The sequence below is a fragment of the Amia ocellicauda genome, chromosome 2 (genome assembly GCF_036373705.1).
Source record: "Amia ocellicauda isolate fAmiCal2 chromosome 2, fAmiCal2.hap1, whole genome shotgun sequence".
Classification (NCBI taxonomy): domain Eukaryota; kingdom Metazoa; phylum Chordata; class Actinopteri; order Amiiformes; family Amiidae; genus Amia; species Amia ocellicauda.
The window spans coordinates 18,776,574-18,791,961 of record NC_089851.1 but is presented as its reverse complement, the minus strand read 5'-3'; the positions used below and the strand labels follow the sequence as shown (position 1 = coordinate 18,791,961).

General features: G+C 34.0%; 1 protein-coding gene across 2 annotated transcripts in view; it reads left to right on the top strand.

Moving 5' to 3' along the window:
* Positions 1-14,532, top strand: part of tox (thymocyte selection-associated high mobility group box) — a 99,740-nt gene extending 85,208 nt beyond the window's left edge. The window contains exons 6-10 of one of the 2 annotated variants that reach the window (XM_066720155.1): positions 706-936; positions 4,454-4,534; positions 6,238-6,609; positions 12,612-12,763; positions 12,974-14,532. In XM_066720155.1, the coding sequence (XP_066576252.1) occupies positions 706-936; positions 4,454-4,534; positions 6,238-6,609; positions 12,612-12,763; positions 12,974-13,010 (873 nt within the window). In that variant the 3' untranslated portion in view covers positions 13,011-14,532. Of the gene's footprint in view, positions 1-675; positions 937-4,453; positions 4,535-6,237; positions 6,610-12,611; positions 12,764-12,973 lie in introns of both variants that reach the window. The other variant, XM_066720146.1, reaches the window with a different exon arrangement.
* Positions 14,533-15,388: the final 856 nt, after the last annotated feature.

Below are 15,388 nucleotides of genomic sequence, written 5' to 3'. Positions count from 1 at the left end.
ATCTCAGGAACTTTTTTGTTCCTAATTAAATAAGATTTCTGTTTTTTCCTTCTTTATAGTATTATTTGTTTATTGGTTTGCCTGTTTATTCTGGTGTTAACAATTTCCTTAAAGAAGCATCATATAAGACACACACAAATCCAGAATTCATTAGGCGGGACTGACTAGATGCATGTATTTAAACTATGATCTATAATACAACAAATTGTGAATCTCAAGTAAACAGTTACTTATTTTCTCAGTTTCATAGCGATGCAGATTGTAGCAGTAACTGAACTGAAGCAATAGTGATTAAAAAACTGAATCTTTAAACCTATCAACTGGTCCATCTGTCTATCTATATATGAAGTGGGACACCTGAATGTCTAACCTTCACTCAGGGTGACATAAAAAAAGCCCTGTTGCTGTTAGTGTGAAAAGGGCAAAGATGAATAAACATTGTCTGCTTTCATTGTGTTGCAGGAGTTTTAACTGTGAGCCAGGTTACATATAATTGTCTAATCAAAACAGATGAACCCCTGTCTAAAATTATATTAAAATTACAGAATAGATTTTGTAACCTGTTTCAAGTGTTCAATTCTCAAATGATTACACTTTCTTTATGTAACCTGAAGAATAACTACTTTGTTGTTTCTTTGCCTCTTGCCATACTCACTTGTTTTTTTTATGCTACAGTTTACTGAAAAAAGGTATCATGCCTTGCAGATGAACGGGGCAGAAAAAAGACCAGCTACAGATATGGGAAAGAAGCCGAAAACTCCAAAGAAAAAGAAGAAGAAAGACCCCAATGAGCCACAGAAACCTGTGTCTGCCTACGCACTCTTCTTCCGTGACACTCAAGCTGCAATCAAGGGCCAAAACCCAAATGCCACGTTTGGTGAAGTTTCTAAAATTGTAGCGTCTATGTGGGATGGCTTGGGAGAAGAACAGAAACAGGTAAAATGAAATATATTGATGGTGTGAAAAGAGTGTTTAACCAATCTAATCTTATTGTGTGTACAGCTTAAAAGCAGGAGTTTAACATTTCCTGGGGGGATTTTACAACTATAACTCTTGATTTGTAATATCACCTTGGCATTTTGAAAAAGGTATTTTTAAATGTGTATTCCCAAAGGCGTAGTGATAAACACAAGAAAAATCATCAAAACAATGGTGTCAACACATTCAAACAACTGGACAATTGTATTACAACACAATTATTTCACTTAACATATATCCCTACAACAGATCTGAGGTAACAATTTGATCATGATGTTAATTTTATTGGAAGTAACAGAATAGTACCCTGTTCATGACTGGCTGAGGTACAGATATGCAGATATTATTTATGAAACATTTGATCCCTTATAAGATACACAAATTAACACATTTTCAATTCAATATTTCCAACGCAATTAAACTTAATCTTTAGTCTTTAATCTTATTTAAGTTGCTAACAACAAACTTTACATCTGATGTAATCAAAATACTGTCTTCTGAAAGGCAAGGTAGTTCTGTCATCTTTACCAATGAGCTTTTTTTTATGACCCCTTCTTTTCACTCATAGCAGACAGCTATGAGAGAAATAAAATCCATAATGGATTCGGTGATGGAGGTTAAGAACTCTTTTCCAGGATTTTCTTAGCTCAGTCCTAACCTTATCTTCAATGCCAAGCCCATTACGGATTTGCTATTACCCACAAAGCTAAAACCTTATCTGACTTCCTATATCTGAGAGACATCAGTAGCATAAAGGATTTTTCCTGCTAAAATAAATAAATAAATTATGTTTTTTGATTGTTTGTTTTGTGTCCTACTACAGTCCATCCGCTGTGGATAAGTTCTCATGTTCCAACCCACAATGGCAGTCTGACAATATTAGCATAATGTCAGGTATATTTAAGTATTAAACTTGATAGCATGTCCTTTCTGTGACCTCTTCTAACATTTAACAATACAATTATAAATATGAGGTATGGAATGGCGAGACCGCTTTAAATAATGTTAGCCTATATGGATGCTTGCCTCAGATTTCTTCTCTGACTTCAAAATCATACAAATATGTGGCAATTGCCAATCATTAAAAATATCATTAAAAAAATACAAATATTTAGGCAGTGAATTTTCACGTCCATTGCAAATATAGAAAATATTAATTATAAAGATATCCAATTGCTGCCTGTTGTTCCTACAACAAGGTAATTTGTGTTTCTTAAAAGGGACAACATTTCACTCCCCAGCTTTTGCAAATGTGCAAAACCCTATATTGTTTCCATTTGTGGTTTGTATTTCAATCCTGAAATGCAATGCAGTGCTACAAATGGAGTGCAGTGGATATTGCTAAAGGGTGAAATATTACATTTTGTAAGTCATGCAAACTACTGCATTGATATTCTTTTGCAGAGGAAATTGTCAGGATGTTATCTAAATGTCACAGTGATTCATTGTATGTTAGTTAATTTCCTTGAAGACTGAAAAAGGAAAATCTATGAATATATGTTTCAGGGAAAGATACAATTATATGAACAAAACTAATTAATGTTGTTAGGTTTTTTCCAACATCCACATGAATTTACTATTTACACTTACTGTAGCATTGGCAGGATACAGATGGTATATCTCTAGGTATCAAAGGGTATAGCAAACAGGTACTATTACAAATCTTTAGCATGTGTTTTATTTAGGGCTGCACAGTTCACATGTAGCTCAGCAAAATAACCAGCACATCTTTTTTCATCCTCTCGGTTCCTATGCTTGACACATCATGAAATTACTGTTAATGTGTTATAGAGGGGCAGCCTTGACACAAGTGGGAAGAATTTAATTTTCTATTCCTTCTTTCCTGCTGCTATGTCTTGGTTCCCCTGGTAGAAGTGGCAAATGTAAACAGTTAATTTGCTTCAATTATGAGCCTGTCCTCCTGAATTAGAAGCAGCAGGGAAACGACAAGACAGAATTGCACTTGTGAGACAGCCAACAAATCCTCTGAGCCTGTGAACCACTGTCTTCTCAGAATCGTCAGTAATTCCATTAATTATATGTCCAGTCAAGTCAATCAAATCAGCTGGCCCTCTGTGGTATTGCTCTAGTAGCAGAGATAGCATCACAGCTTGTTCTTTGTTCTTCTCATTAAGTTAAATTATATGAAGAATACGATTGATTGGGGTTTAGGTTTAGAATTGATTGGGTTTGGTATATAGAATATTGTTATTATCCTAAGTGATAGCTGTTTATTTAATTGTACGTATAGTCTGAGATGAAAGCCATTTGAAGTTTATACGTTTTTTCTAAGGTTCTGTGTTTGAATTTTTTGCACAGGAGAATAACTTATACATATGTAATCTGCCTTCAGTAAATTGTTGTTGGTTGTTTTTTGAATATGATGACAATGTGAAATTAATTGTTATGACAATCGGACACATTTTTTTTTCTTTTCAAGTGAAATAAATACTGTTTTTAAGACCTGCATCTGCCTTATACTGAGCCTTATATTAATAAAGAATACATTTTTTTATGCACTCAAATCAAAGTTATAACTTTAATATCTGATGTAGCTGTGTTCAGTGTGTGTATATTCAGATTTCTGTTATAGGATCATACTCAGAATCTGAATAGGATACATATATATAGGATTGGCAGTGACCTAGTGACCGTTAAGATTCAATGAATCTGAAAAACAATTTAAAACATTTACAGAAAAGAAAACCTAACAAAGGCACATAATTAATTAATTAATTAATTAATTGTATTATATTATATTAACAGATTTATTAAAGTGCCAAGGGGTCCAATTAAAACATATTTTTGTTTTTTTGAAACTGAAACCAATGCTCAAGAAGAAAAAATACCCATATTGTTATAAAAGGTTATATCAATAACATCACAAGGCAAGGCACTGAAATATATATTGTACATACTTTATTCTGGTCATGTCTAACAGTCTTCACCTTACTGATGCTGGTATCTCACTAACTGTTTAAATCCCACTGCTTTATAGGAAAAACCTGATATTTTATAATAATAGAAATAATAATAATAATAATAATAAACTGTACTGTACTGTGAATTTAGAAAGGGAGAGGATAGCCAGTGTGTATTGTAAAATAACAGAATGTACCTTGTTAGTAAAATTGTGTTTGTCTTTTTGAGAGAGTAATCAGCTGTCTTTCTTAATTGTGCCTGACATACAAAGCCCGAGTAAGACAGGGCCGCTGCTCTGAACTGGCTGAGATGTCATTAGGACAGCTGCACTGAAGGACTTAAAAAGGTAGTCACAGCTGCTAGAGATAAATAGGAGAAAAGGGACAGACAATAAACAAGACAATATAAATCATCTACAGAAAACTGTAAGTAATTACATGCTGTATTATTATCTTTGCAGCAACTAGAGATCTTGTATTATAAGGGTATTGTAACCAACTGAATTAATTACTTATAGGCACTTAACAGCAACTTTTTTCATATCCATTCACAGTTATACAAAAAGAAAACAGAAGCTGCCAAAAAGGAATATCTCAAACAGTTGGCAGCCTACAGGGCAAGCTTGGTTTCTAAGGTAAGTGCGCAGTATTTAATTGATTTGTTAGATACATGAACAGTGTATATTAAGAGTCTGGTCATTTGCTGAAGTATACATCTCTTTACAGCCTATATTATATTCCTTTGAATAAGTCAATATTAATAACGATATAAACAATATTAATGATGAACTGCACAACTGGATATATTTAAACATCTCCATATGTTATTTAATGTGATATACAAGTCTTGACTGAGGCCTTTTGGAGTAAAGTTATGCACTGCTTGGAAATCACAAAAATATAAATTTCCAGAAGAAGTGAAGAACAAATATGTAAACTAAGAACCCATATCAGTTAATTATATTTTGTCAGGGATATATCCATTTACAAAGGAAAGTAAACAACCTCCATTTCACATCCTGGTAAAACAGTTTTTCAGGGGAAGGATAGTGAAAAGATTATATAGAGAATAACTGCAGACAAGGAACCTCTGTTTATTTTTTAATTGATTTACAATTCTTTGTACACCTGAATAGTTATTTTGTTAAAACAAGATTGTGTTTAGAAAAAGCATTTCTTATTTTTATGCCAAGGAAACAGGCTTCAGGCATTCTGCCACTACAAGGATCCCTCAGTAGCATGACTGCTTGTTTGTGATCTTTCTTGCTGAATTACATTTTCGTGCTTGAAAGCAATGTTGTGTAGTGCTAATACTCATCCTGTCTTGTTGATATAATGTAGAGAATGTCACAAAAACATTAAATGTTGATCCTTCATAGAGAATTGTTAACATTGCCATTTGTTTCAAAAACTGTATTTCAATAGGCATATGCCTTGTAAACCCAGCATAATAAAACACCACCAAGACCTGCTTTGTGTTCTATCCCCAAATGTCATTAATGTGGGAAATGAAATTGATAAAATATTAAAAAGGTCAAAGATTCAGGAAAAATAGGGAGTATGAACCGGTAAATACATGTATGAATTTACAATTATAATTATTGGTATGCACAGTGTGAATCAATTTGTCTGCCTTTTTGTGTTTTGAGCAAACAATCAAAGACTCTATTACCATTGAAGCTCACTTCAAATTAGCTTTATTTCTCTCTGCACAGAAACAAATGCTGACTGAGAAAAGTGTTATGCAGGGGGAACTGCTGTGTAGCACCTGATTGTAGTGAAAAACAATATATATTTTTTTAATTAAATCATTCACAGTAATTAAAGCGTTTATTGATCTTTTTTATATTCCTAATTTCTTTGAGTATAGCATTGTCCTCCATGTAGGCAACCTATTCTCTATACTAGAGCATAGCTAGGAAATTATTTGAATTAAATTTGTGTTCAAAACAAAGGTTATTTTCTGGAGAAACATTCTTCATACCAGGTTGGAATTGGTTAGTAATTGGATGTACTGTGAAATATCTAAGGAAAATCAGATTGATGCTGGAAAAATATGATACTGGTGGACCAGTAGGTGACACTCTTTTGTCTTGACAAGAAAATCCCCAAAGCAGTGCAGTAGAATGGTGACGTAGGAAGAGGCATTAAACCAAGGGCCTTGTGATGGTTAAATTGGATAAGCAAATATTCACTTCTCCACCTTATCAGCTGAGTAATGAGCTGGTGTAAACATTTTAGTTGTGGATTCATTGAGTGCCTCCCTACATATGTAGCTGAATGAAATTGAATGTATTGACACTTTTCACTGATGTACTATTGTATCGTCTTTTCTCAGAGTTACAGTGAGCCTATCGATGTGAAAACATCACAAGCTTCCCAAATGATGAACTCAAAGCAGCAAGTTTTCCCCGGAGCAGGGCAGACTCATTCAGGATTGTATATGGGATCTCCTTATCATCAGCAGCCTGGGATGAACCCACATCTGCCTACCATGCATCCAAACCTCCCCAGGAGTATTGCCCCTAAGCCCAACTCGCAGATGCCAGTGACTGTTTCCATATCCAACATGGCAGTGTCTCCACCTCCCCCACTCCAGATAAGCCCACCTCTGCACCAGCATCTCGGCCTCCAACAGCACCAGTCCCTTACAATGCAGCAGCAGCTAGGAAATCAGCAGATACCACTCCATTCCCCATCAATGCAGCAGGTTGGTACATGTCTGTGTGTGAATGTAGCTGCACCCAGACTAGTTAAAGCTAACGTATTGGCACAGAAAGAACATTTAGCAGAACTCTGTCGCTCACTAGCATGACTTAAAATAAGAAATGAGTGGACAACTATCATAAGTTCCAGAAATATGGTGTATAATGTCCTTGCGTGTCCGTAGGAGTGTATAAGTAAAGTAGCTACTTTTCTGTTCATCATATTAGACACTTAAAACGTTGAACCCTTACCAAAAATGATAGCTATCCAGAATCACAGTTGTCCTTTAAGCTAAATATGTAGAATGCCACATTTATATTCATTACTATGCCTACATATACTGGTTATAGATTTAACTATAAATACTACTATTCATCTTCTCAATTATTAAATGATCAACAAACTGATATAACTAATACAAATTAAGCCTGTTTCCATGGTGTAAATCACGCCATAGTTTAAAATATTAATAGTGAAATTATAAAGAGTTAAAATTGATGCTGCTCATATAATCTACAAAATTTTAGTGAAAACTATGCTTAATGTTTTGTATCCCATAGTTCACTGAAAACTATGTTACCATACATGATGAATTTGATCTGTAGGGGTCAGGTGTAGATGGTGTGTGTATTGCTAAACAAAATTAATAAGTTGTGCTATGATATATGCTAACATTCATTTTTATTTACCATGTTTAATGCCATGCTGCTTATTGAAAATCCTATACTGGTTGAAACCTTAAGAATTGGATTTGAATTTGAAAGGCGGTTACCGATGGTCATGCTTCATTGGTAATTCTGTTGTTCTGTGTTTTAAATCAATATTTTAGATATGGAAATGAATCATATAAATGTATCTGATGTCAGTGATTTTTCAATAACCTATTCTATTTGGTTTGTTATCTTTGAGGGTAGTTGATATGACTAATACCTCAACGCTGTTTCATATTAGTATGAAACATTGAGTACACAAAATACAACATATTGTATATAATTCATTGGATGTTATATCAGGCCTCACTTATGGTAATGCACACCATAACTAAATATATAGATTAAGTACAGATTTCTGAAAGGAAATGTTCAATATTGAATCTTACCGAAAATGCACAACCCTACGCTCAATTAATAAGTTCTGTTTAAGATCAATGTACTATATTGACATTTCCCTGATATTCATTTGTGTATGGCTGTGTGTCTATGGCTATATATATATATATATATATATATATATATATATATATATATATTTAATGTGTGTGTGTGTATATGGAAGGCTGTGCATTATGTGCACCCATTCCATTTGTCAGGATTTCTAGTTCTCCTTTCTATTCCTTGCACTCTGAATGAGGTCAAGAAAGAAATCATTAATATCTGTCAGCTTGCTTTATAACCTTATGGAAAAATCTTTGTATGATATCGCACAGACAGATTTTCAATTTTCTCTTGTAATAAACAGATGCATTAGGATTTGGATGTAATTTAAGGCTGCAAAAAAAACATTGAGATTGATGAATACATCAGTTGGGAAGACAAAAAAAATGGTATCTGATGAAAACACCTCTTCAGACAGGCAGGAAATGAAATTAGTTCCCAGTAAAGTGTAGAGATGGGGATCGGTGTTCAGTTTGGCTGCAGGCTTTTTAAGAGTTGATGCTGCTGCAGAGAGAAACTGCTAAGGCTACAGAAATCTAATTAAAGAACAAATGTCCCCTTTGACATCAAATTAATCTCTATCAGTGCCTCCTCTTTTTTATTTCTCTGTAACACTGGAACATGAAACTTAAAATTCCAGCCATGTTTCAAAACATTCTGTAATTTTCTCCTGAGGATCACACTGTGAAATATTAAGGTATTATTATTATTTTTTTTAATTAGACCTCTAAGCACTCTCCCTTCTCAGCCTGATTTCTATATTATCAATGTTTATTAATGAACGGAAAAAGCAGACACTATTAATTTAGAGCAATTAGTAAAGATTTTATTAAGAAACCATTGTTTCTAAAGAAACCCTGTAGAACAGCTGTTAAATATTCAGATTGTTCTTTCATTACATGGACAGCAGACTGGGGCTTGATGTTGACTCAGTGCTAATACAATATATTCTGAAAAAGTACAAATAAATCCACACAATGCTTGGCACACGACCATGTGATCATGTCTTCCACTATATTGTTGAGGGATTAAACTATTTTTGTTTACTAAGTACATCATTATGCACACTCATTTACATTGCTTTGTCAGGACCTCAGTGGTACAGAGCAGGACATCAGCTGAGTCAGCGGATCTCAGCCCCTTTGCTTGTTTCAAAATTGGGAAAAACCCCAGACATCCACTGGGTGACTACAGATTACTTCAGCTCTCTATATCTTAGGAAGGAATGAGTTACATGGTCTCATTCACTGTGTATTATACATTATTCAGAAGTTTTTGAAATGCTGGTTAGTTCTTGTCTAAGGATGCTTTTTAATTATACAGTTCACAAAAAGTAGGGGATACAGAGGAAAGTCTGACATCTGACCATCACATAAAAACACTGGCCATAAAACACACACACACACAGCTGTACTGTACAATCTAAATAATTGAAAAAGGAAATATAAATGGTTCAAGTGGCTAGAAAAAAACATCAGAATATATGAGTTTGCAGTATAATAGAACTGGTGTGTACTTGGTGCAATGATGGTTGTATATCAGTCATAGTGTTTACTTCACATGTTAACTGACATATTTCTGGCAGGCATAGCATTTTGAAATCATATTTTTACAAGGTTTGCAATGCATGTCAAAAGTACTCAACTAAGCCATCATGGAACCTATAGGCGTTAAGCCTTGTTCAACCGGAGAAATGGCACCCTGTACCTCAGGTGTCAGAAATATATGCACAATTTCACATGAAACCATGAAGTCAGTGCTTCTGTTGTCTGTATTTGTATTTATATTGCATTTGTATTGCCAGATACCTGGGAATGGAGGGAGGTTAGCATAGGGGGCAGAAATGCATCAACGTAAGAAATGTAGCAATTTCCATGTGGTGGACAAATGCTAGCTCCATCAGTCAAATCTTAGAAAAATATTAAGTAATTTGTGTGTTGAGGGAGATTCTTGTTCTTCTCTTGCTTTCATGTATCCTTTACACTCTGAGGGTTGAAAATATCAATTAAGAAAGCAGGCAGGCCAACACCAGTCACAACAGCGATTAATTAGATAAGACTTTGTCTCAATTGTGATTTTAACTTCCTCCTGTAGCTCGGAAGGATGAATTGCTGGTCCATGTGATAACCACAGTATTCTGTGTGAAAAAGTAGGTGCTAATGATTAGACTCCACACTCTGGAAGAAGCATTACTGGTTATAGCTTCTCCATGCATTGTGCAGAGCTGAGGCTACATGCTGAGTTTAGAGGACAAAACATTCCTACTGTCCCATTACTGGAAATTCCACACTCATCGCCCAAATTCAGAACTCCAGCAAACAAAACCACGAGCTTTTCAAATATCTCTTGGCCGATACTGTAATGTAGGCTACAATGCATATCTCTATCACTAGCCCTTCATTATGAGCACTGTGCTGAATACCAGGCTGATGAGTAGGGGATCAAACGCAGTTGAATGAGTTAAGGTTCATCCTTGAGGCTGTACACATGATATATAGCATGAATGGCTCAGACTGTTACTTTATGAATACTGGTCTGGAGAATATCTCTCTCTCTCTCTCTTATATGTTGTTTCAGAGGTCAAATTGTGTCAGACGCATAACACTGTTACTAGTTCTTTGTCAGCAGTCTTCCTTTTCTAAACCTTATGTACAGTATTGAATTAAGAGAAACAAATCTGAGCTTGGACTCGGATATCAGCGTAGAATTGTTAAAGTTAAATCTGTTTTAAATTCTATTTACCAGCAAACAATTTGTTGATTTAAGAAGGCACCGATTCATAATTTAAAGCTCCGTTGACTGCTAAAAGGTGAAGCAATAAGAGAGGGTTAATTCAATTTTGAAGATTAATTAAAAAAAATAAAGCACAATTTTGACTGCTGTATAATACACTAACTTCTCATAACCCTTTAGAAAATCAATTCATGCTGCAGTTTAATCAACCTCCAGTGAATTGGAAGTGTAATTTTACATTTTAATTTAAGAAACAATTTCAACAAAGGGCATAAGTGGCATGTAAGCATTTTAAAATTATATATATATATAAATATATTTTGTGTGTGTGTGTGTAAAGTTGTTCCCAAATTTGAACCTTAAGAAATAGCTGAATATGAATCTTCCTTGGTTAACACATATCTTTAAAAATACATATCTCTTGTGTTTATACAAAAACAACCTCAGTGAATTGCTAAGCACTTTTCTCACTTCTCGGCAGGAAAATGAACTGACGCTGTGGTTGAACATAATTTTAAATGTACTTTTTTTGAGTGGATTATAAAATAACTTTGTATGAATGCCAATTTTAGATTACCATAGTGCTCCTTGTATAGCTATGTCAACCTCATAGGGGGAAAATGCTTAAACTTCGCCTTTCTTATCCCACTTTGAGTTTTTAAGCCCCTTTCATAGATCTTGCTTTTATAGCAATAGTAAATCCAGCATAGTGTAATAATCTTCATTCGTTTTGCATATTTCTGAGGAGCAAACAAAAAACTGTGTTTCAACTTTGGTTAGCTCAGGCAGAGGGAGCAATACAAAGAGACAGATGGTGTCTTTGTGATTGAATGAAGGAGAAGAATTTCAGGAACAATGCATGAATAGGTAGAATCTAACAAGAAAAAACCTAGCCACCTGCTGCCGTCTCCTTTCAGGCAGATCTCTTGTGTATTGCAGGGATTAACTTCCCTTTCAGTTTTCTTTTTTAGATAAGTACAGGAAAAAGTCTTCAAATTAAAATATTTGGTCTTCTTTTTTTTCTCGTTCATGTTGATTTAAGCTCTCTTATTATATTGTAATATTGTATGAAAATACACAGGGGGGAAAAAACACTTCTCCTATTGGTTCATCTATTAAATTGGATTGTATAGTTTTTGTTGCATTAAAATCTACAGTTACTGAAAGAAAACACACATATACTTGGATGGTCACCTAAGTATCTGGAACTGCTACAATTTTTAAAACTACTACACTTTTATAATGCATTCAGAAATTGTAATCCCTCCCCCCAACAACACATACAAACACAAACAGACCCTCTTCCAGTGCTCAAGTGAACTAATAACTAGTTATAACACCTCTTAAAATATATATTTTAGCATCCTCATCAATTTATTTTCTTGTACAAAGCTTTGTGATGCTGTGTGAATGCTCTAATTAATTTTCCTTAATTTCAAGACATTGAAGTGTCTTTTTACAATGTATTAAATATTTAAAATAGATCAATGTACTCTATAGCATCAATGATGTTGCACATGATATACATACCTTGTTGTAGTTTGTTACATGATTTTTAATTCAAATTTACATTCAAAACAGATATATATATATTTTTTCAATTAGATATCTATATCTATCTATTTATCTATCTATCTCTCTCTCTCTCTCATATATATATATATATATATATATATATATACACAGTACAGAAACACACCAATCTAACAATATAGTAATTATCTTTTATTAACTTTTTATCAAACCTTCTTGCTTAAAATGATGTCACACATTGAACAAAGTATGTACAGTTTTACTTAATGACAAAGTTACATAATGACAACAATACTCATTAACAGATTATGTGCCATATAAATTGTGAAAACTATGTGTAACAAAATGGTAATGATGAGTGGAGCATAAATCAAAGTGCAAGCCTCTTTAAAATAAAAACAACAACCTATGGAGATAAAGTTTAACAAAACATGTCTGGTAAGTTTAGTAACAATTTGCTGTATTTTTCTTTCAATTTAAGAATTTCAAATTTATCTGTTACACAGTATATTTGGTTCAATAGGTCATTCAGAAGGGCAGATATTTTTGTGCCTGAATGTTCATGTCTACGTATCTTGTTTTGTAGGGATTTCCTCTTCCATCTGAATTCCAGAATATTATTAATTCCACATCGTCACCTGGCCAGATTGTTTCTCCATCGATGGATTATGTTCGGTCTGGATGTAGAAATCCTCCGCAACAGAGTGTGGACTGGGGCAATGACTACTGCAGTAATGGGTGAGTAATAATTCACAGCTCTTGGGGATATGTGGGTACAGTGACTCAAGAATACAGTTGTGCACATGCCTTTGCAAGAAGCTGTTGCATGTAAATAAGACAACTATTCTGCCTACTTAGGAAAGTTAAATATGACACAAAAGAGACTTCAGATTATTATTATGTAGTATACAAATGAAGTACTAAATTATTCTTCTCCTTCTTCTTCAGGAATCTGCAAAGGGATAAAGCTCTGTACCTCACCTGAATAGGAGAAATCATTCCTGTTCTCCGGTGTCTCCTGAAGTCTTCATATCTGGCTGTGTTCGAGGGCTGGGGCAGTTCATTTCGATAGAAATTAAGTTGCTGAGCACTTAGAACTTTATAATGTATATCTGAGCTTCTGGGATTACCCACGAAGAAAGCAAAAACCTCAGACTCACTTATTTTACTTAAAGATAAAAAAAAAACGTAATGGACCATTTCTTCTTTTCTTACAAAGGAAACTTGGACAACATGGCTTTTTATGTTGGTTTTTGCTGTGGAGTGCTGCGCTAGTGAACTGCCTTAGGAACTGTAGTGTTTCTACACATGAAATCCTAGAATTCTGTTGGTCTTAAAACATGGGTGTTAATAGGAACTACTAAAGACTTTTAATGGGTTGTTATAGCACTCATAGCGAGTTTGTAAATAGAATCTGTTACACTCTCTTAGAGTATAAAAAGTTCAACTTTTTAAGGTACAATGTTATTTGGAACTGGATGTGACCAGTTAATTTAAGTCTTAAAAAGGGATATTAAATTGGCAGATGTTCCTATTTTTTGCTTAATTTTTAAGGGAATGAAACTGGTAAATAAATATATTTTGCAACAATAAAAAGTGAAAAATTAAATAAAAAAAGATTTAGATTATGATCCCAAATTATTTTAAAACACTTGCTGGCATTGACCCACAGAGTAGCATGAGATATGTGAAGATGTTAAAAAGAATAAATAAACAAATCAAGAAAAAAGTTTATTTTGTACTACATAGAAATGCTTTTTTGTATCACTTCTGGTGTATTGATTAGTAAATGTCATTCAAATCCTCCATGTACAAAACTGCCAAATGCTTTTCTGGTGTTTATTAGATGCAGTGACAGATTGGAAACAGCTAAATTATAACCTTGACACATGGCTGTGTATTATTATTGTTTCTTCATTATGTGTCTATATTTAATCTTTTTTTTTTTTTAATGAATCCGGTTGCGCCTATTTATTAAATAATAAATATAGGTGTTTGTAAGTAACTATGTTAGCGTTTAAAGATGTTTCTGTTGATTTCTAGCAGAAATGATCCAAACACCCGTGTGAATACTTTATTCTTATTTAGTTTATATTGTGTTTAAAAAATAAAGCCAAACCTGCATTTTTTTGTGCAGAAATCAAAAAAAAGTGTGTTAGTATTTCTTTCATTTTCAAATTATCTTCAGATTTTGTAAGTTTGATTTGGAAAATCAGAAGTCTTTTTTTTTTCCATTCAGGTATTGATACTGTTTGTTCATTTAAAGTTGAAGTGTGTCTGTTGACACAGCAGCAACAACAAAATGTAAATAATATTACTTTAAACAATTATTTTCTGTAGTTGTGAATCTCTTATTTTCTATCTGTTCACTCTTGCTGTCATGGAGATTTTAAGAAAGTGGATGTTTTTTGTTTACTGTGTATATGTTAAAAAAAAAAGTTTGTAGAAAGCAGATTGTTGTAAGTATGAAATCTGGAGGGAGAGAAAATTAAAAAGGCTTTATATTATGTTCCCACTTGTCTGTTATGTAAGATATTGTGGTGTATATGTGTATTTTGCGAGTTTCTTTATTGTCACAACGTGGGGGGATTGCCCATGATGCCGAGCTCTTTAACAGGCGGGGTTTAGGAAGCAGCACGCCCACAAGCAGAGTTACGGCATAAGGAAGTGGAATGTTGTTATTTACAGTGCGCAGGTGAATCAAAAGAAACAGATAAACGAAACACAAAACAGACCTTAACTTCTTGTTGAGCCTACCTTAACGTGAACAGATCCCTCTCTTAATATGCCACAGATAAATAAACAACAAACAGCTAACAGTCCAAATCCAAGTTCCAAATTCAAGTCCATGAATCAAGTCCATTATCGAAATCCAGTTCCACTTGACTGTCACTGACTCTCTCTTTTCTCTTCTTTTCTCTCCGGCACTCTTCCCTGCCTCTCCACACCAGGCTTCCTGCTTTATTGAGGCAGGGGCACACTCAACAGGTCTTCCCCCGACTAATTCACGTCCCTGGGGATCTGGCGATGAGCACTGCCTCCCGCGGTCTCGCCCACCATGCAATCACTATATTATCACACTATATTCTAGAAATTGGTTGTTTACTAAATAGCATTTGTTTCTTAATAATAGAATGGTGTAGACTAATCTTGAATTATTTTCTCTATGGATTTTAATTTTAAATAGTTTTAATCAATACTATAAGTTTCATATACAGTGAGGGAAAAAAGTATTTGATCCCCTGCTGATTTTGTACATTTGCCCACTGACAAAGAAATGATCAGTCTATAATTTTAATGGTAGGTATATTTTAACAGTGAGAGACAGAATAACAACAAAAACATCCAGAAAAATGCATTTCA